At 34.2% G+C, this 3,401-nt stretch overlaps 1 protein-coding gene across 1 annotated transcript; it reads right to left on the reverse strand.

The window, feature by feature from the left end:
- Positions 1-405: 405 nt before the first annotated feature.
- LOC110785979 (uncharacterized) lies at positions 406-843 on the reverse strand. Its single transcript, XM_021990486.1, has one exon. The coding sequence runs from the start codon at positions 841-843 to the stop codon at positions 406-408; it is 438 nt and encodes a 145-aa protein (XP_021846178.1).
- Positions 844-3,401: the final 2,558 nt, after the last annotated feature.

Consider the following 3,401-nt stretch of genomic DNA (forward strand, 5'->3'; position numbering starts at 1 on the left):
ACGTCTGAAGCAGTTGTGGGTGGTGTTGGGGTATTGCATCGGTTAAGACTGAGATTTGAACATATTATTAGTTATCTACTATCTGTAAGGGCCGGAAGAAAATTAGTTATCCCTAAACTTGGAACCAAATCTTAGTTTGTTGTATATCTTTTTTTAACATAAAACCTGAGAAAATATTATTAAACTAGCTTAACTTTCTTAAAACAGTCATACATATAGCAAAAGAGCCACCACTTTTCTGAGCTATAACCAACGAAGTGGCAGGGAACAAAGCCCACCAAAAATAATACCCTGTTCCAAATTTTAAAGTCTGTACCACCATATCCATGCGTACTAGCTGAAATTTAACATTCGTTACAAATGTATAGATCTCCCCACAGATCAGTTTATCAATCATTCAAGCTCCTATTCTGCTGCAGCCTTATCCTTTTCAAAGTCAGTGATAGCTCTTGGGGGAACCTCAAAATGAGTGACATGCCCAACAACCAATTCCATTGCCATGCCTGTCAAGTGATGAGCAACCATGTTCTTGTGCCTTGCAATGTGCTTGAAAACTAGCACCCAATTTTCATTAATCTGGTTCCTCACATCCGAAATAACTACAGCAAGCTCATGGTGTGGATAAGGATTCACACCCGAAGTATCCAGCATGAAAATTAAAGATTCAGCATCAGTTTCCACTTCAAGTTTTGTCACCTTGAAAGTCTTTGCCATTGCCAGACCCTCCCTCATGGCCAAAATTTCAGCAGCTAGTGGAGTTTTTGGGTTGAATTTGCTTGAAAATCCCAGGTACCAATCTCTATTTTCTCTTCTGAGAACACCACCTCCTCCAGCCCCGTCCATTCCTTTCCACGCCCCATCCTAGGCTGCTATTGTAAACTTCTTTTATTAACAAGTTCAGTTGACCACCTCTGCAAAGCTACTACTGAATCAGTTAACAACCTTTTTTTTATTGTGCTTTCTGTGCTGAAATCTGGCAAAAAAAGAAATTATTAATTCAATTATTTCTCTGCTGAATCAGGGCCGTAATGTCTTCCCTTGGGCTGTAATACAATTATTAATTGCCAAAAAAAAAAGTTCATTCCTTTTTTTTTTAAGGTTTATCTTTTGTCATTCATGTTGAGCTTCTTTTTTCTTAAATATTTGGATTTTATTCATTGATATTGAATTCTTATTAAAATGTTATACTTGATTTGTTTGTTGTGCATGATGGTGCATATAGTCAAGAAGTAAGAGATACTTTAAATATGTGGAGATTTATAGGGCACATAAATATTAGATAGGTTTTAAGAAATAAAGCTAGCGTATAGTGATTATTGCAGAATTTTTTAATTTTAATGGAGGTAGTTTTAGAACCAATATTTTTTTGAACTATTCACACAATTGTAATAGATATATATTTTTCTTATGAATTTACAAATTTTTAACTTATTTGTTATGAAAATCTTATTATATGTAGTTCATATTTATTACAGGTATATGGATTACTAAATCCATTGGAGAATATAGCTATAAATCAATTGCATGAAAGCTTTGTATTACAGGTATATGGATACTAAATCCATTTGAGAATGTAGCTATAGATTAATTGAAAGCTTTGTATTACAGGTGTATGGATAACTAAATCCATTTGAGAATGTAGCTATAGATCAATTGAAAGCATTGTCATAAGCTCAAGTTAAAGTGTTTCCGCATATAAACTCAATTTAAAGCGTTGCCATAAACTCAATTGAAACCGTTGCCATAAGCTCAATTGAAACCGTTGTTGGAAGCTCAATTAAAACCGTTGCCGTAAGCTCAATTGAAAGCGTTACAATAAGCTCGATTGAAAGTGTTGCTATAACTAAAACTAAAAGTGTTGCCATAAACTCAATAGAAAATGTTGATATAGATACAATTAGATGTGTTACCATAAGTGTAAGAAAGTGTTGCATTAGTTTTAAACTTCAACCAACAACCAACTCATAAGTGTTGCCTTAAACGTGTAAATGTTGGCTTAAGTTGTTGAATAACTGTTGCCTTAGGTCAAAAGTGTTGCCTATAAAAAGCGTTGCCATAGTTAATTATGGCAACAGTTTATTATAACTGTTGCCTAAATCCGGGAAACTGTTGCCATAAACTTATAGCAACTCCCCGTATTGGTAACGGTTTTTAATCCGTTGCTATAGGCCTATTGCAACGGATAATTGATCTATTGTAACTGTTTATTGCCGTTGTTATAAGCCTATTTTGTAGTCCTTTTTATTAAAAACCTTGAGTTATTTTCCAACACAAAAAAATCCTTTAGAGGATAAGAACGTTTTAAGTTGGTGAAAGCACACACCTTTCATCATTTTTCAGTTCTATCATGGATTAACTGAAGTGTGTCAAGTGTTGATGCAGTCAAATATTGAGGAAAACTGAGATTTGATCATAAGCATGTATACAAACCTGAAGCTGAAGGACTAGAATGGGAATCTTTGCCCGTTACTACTGGAGCTGAAGGGGAGGGTTCCACCATCTGCTTCATGCGTCCGAAAAAAGAGAGATTAAAAAACTCAGAGTAAATGGATATTTATAAACTGAAAAGGAGAACACAGGACAAACAAGATGTCAAAGAAAATCACAAACAGAAGTGAAGAAAGTCAGGTTTTAATACCCTCTGAAGAACAACACTTACATATTCAGTTTTTGCTTCGATCATAAAATTTCTTAGTGATGAATTTAAATGGAATTGTGCATTCTTTGATTGTACATTCTTTACCGTGGTAGCGTTTTGAAAGTTATGTGTTGTAAGAGTATGTAAGATAGTAGAAAAGTCTTCATTGTCACTTTTATTTATGGGTATTGACTATTTTAAATTGTTTACGTACGATCTAATTCAACTTTCTATTATTGTGCAAATAGAAACATGAATATTAATTGGCGTCACTTTTTAACCTCGTAGTTTCTCTATTCGTCCTAAATATGACCTACTATATAATGGATGTCATAAGATGAGGTTCAAATTGCTCAAGTGGATCAATATAATTCTACTATATAATATATCGATGAATGATTCAAGTAAAGCATACCTGGCTGGGTATGACATGATGAGTCTTGAATGGTTGCACCACAAGGTTGTTACGTAATTCATATGTTTCCCCTTCAGCACAACAAGTAATATAGTTTCAAAATGGAAGGGAAAATTTGACAGGAATCAGGACTGTGACAGTCAGAAATATTGTCTCAAGTTCTTATATGCATCTTATTACATAATTTCCCATGAAAGAGCATTGGACTGTGACAGTCAGAAATGGTGTAAAAACATATCATACATCCATAAGAACAAATAAGGAAATGACTCAATTAATACTAGACCATATCCCCCAGCACATGAGTTCATTTTAAAAGACTTGATGACCGCGACCCTTATACTGGAC

This window comes from Spinacia oleracea, chromosome 4, assembly GCF_020520425.1.
Source record: "Spinacia oleracea cultivar Varoflay chromosome 4, BTI_SOV_V1, whole genome shotgun sequence".
Classification (NCBI taxonomy): Eukaryota; Viridiplantae; Streptophyta; class Magnoliopsida; order Caryophyllales; family Amaranthaceae; genus Spinacia; species Spinacia oleracea.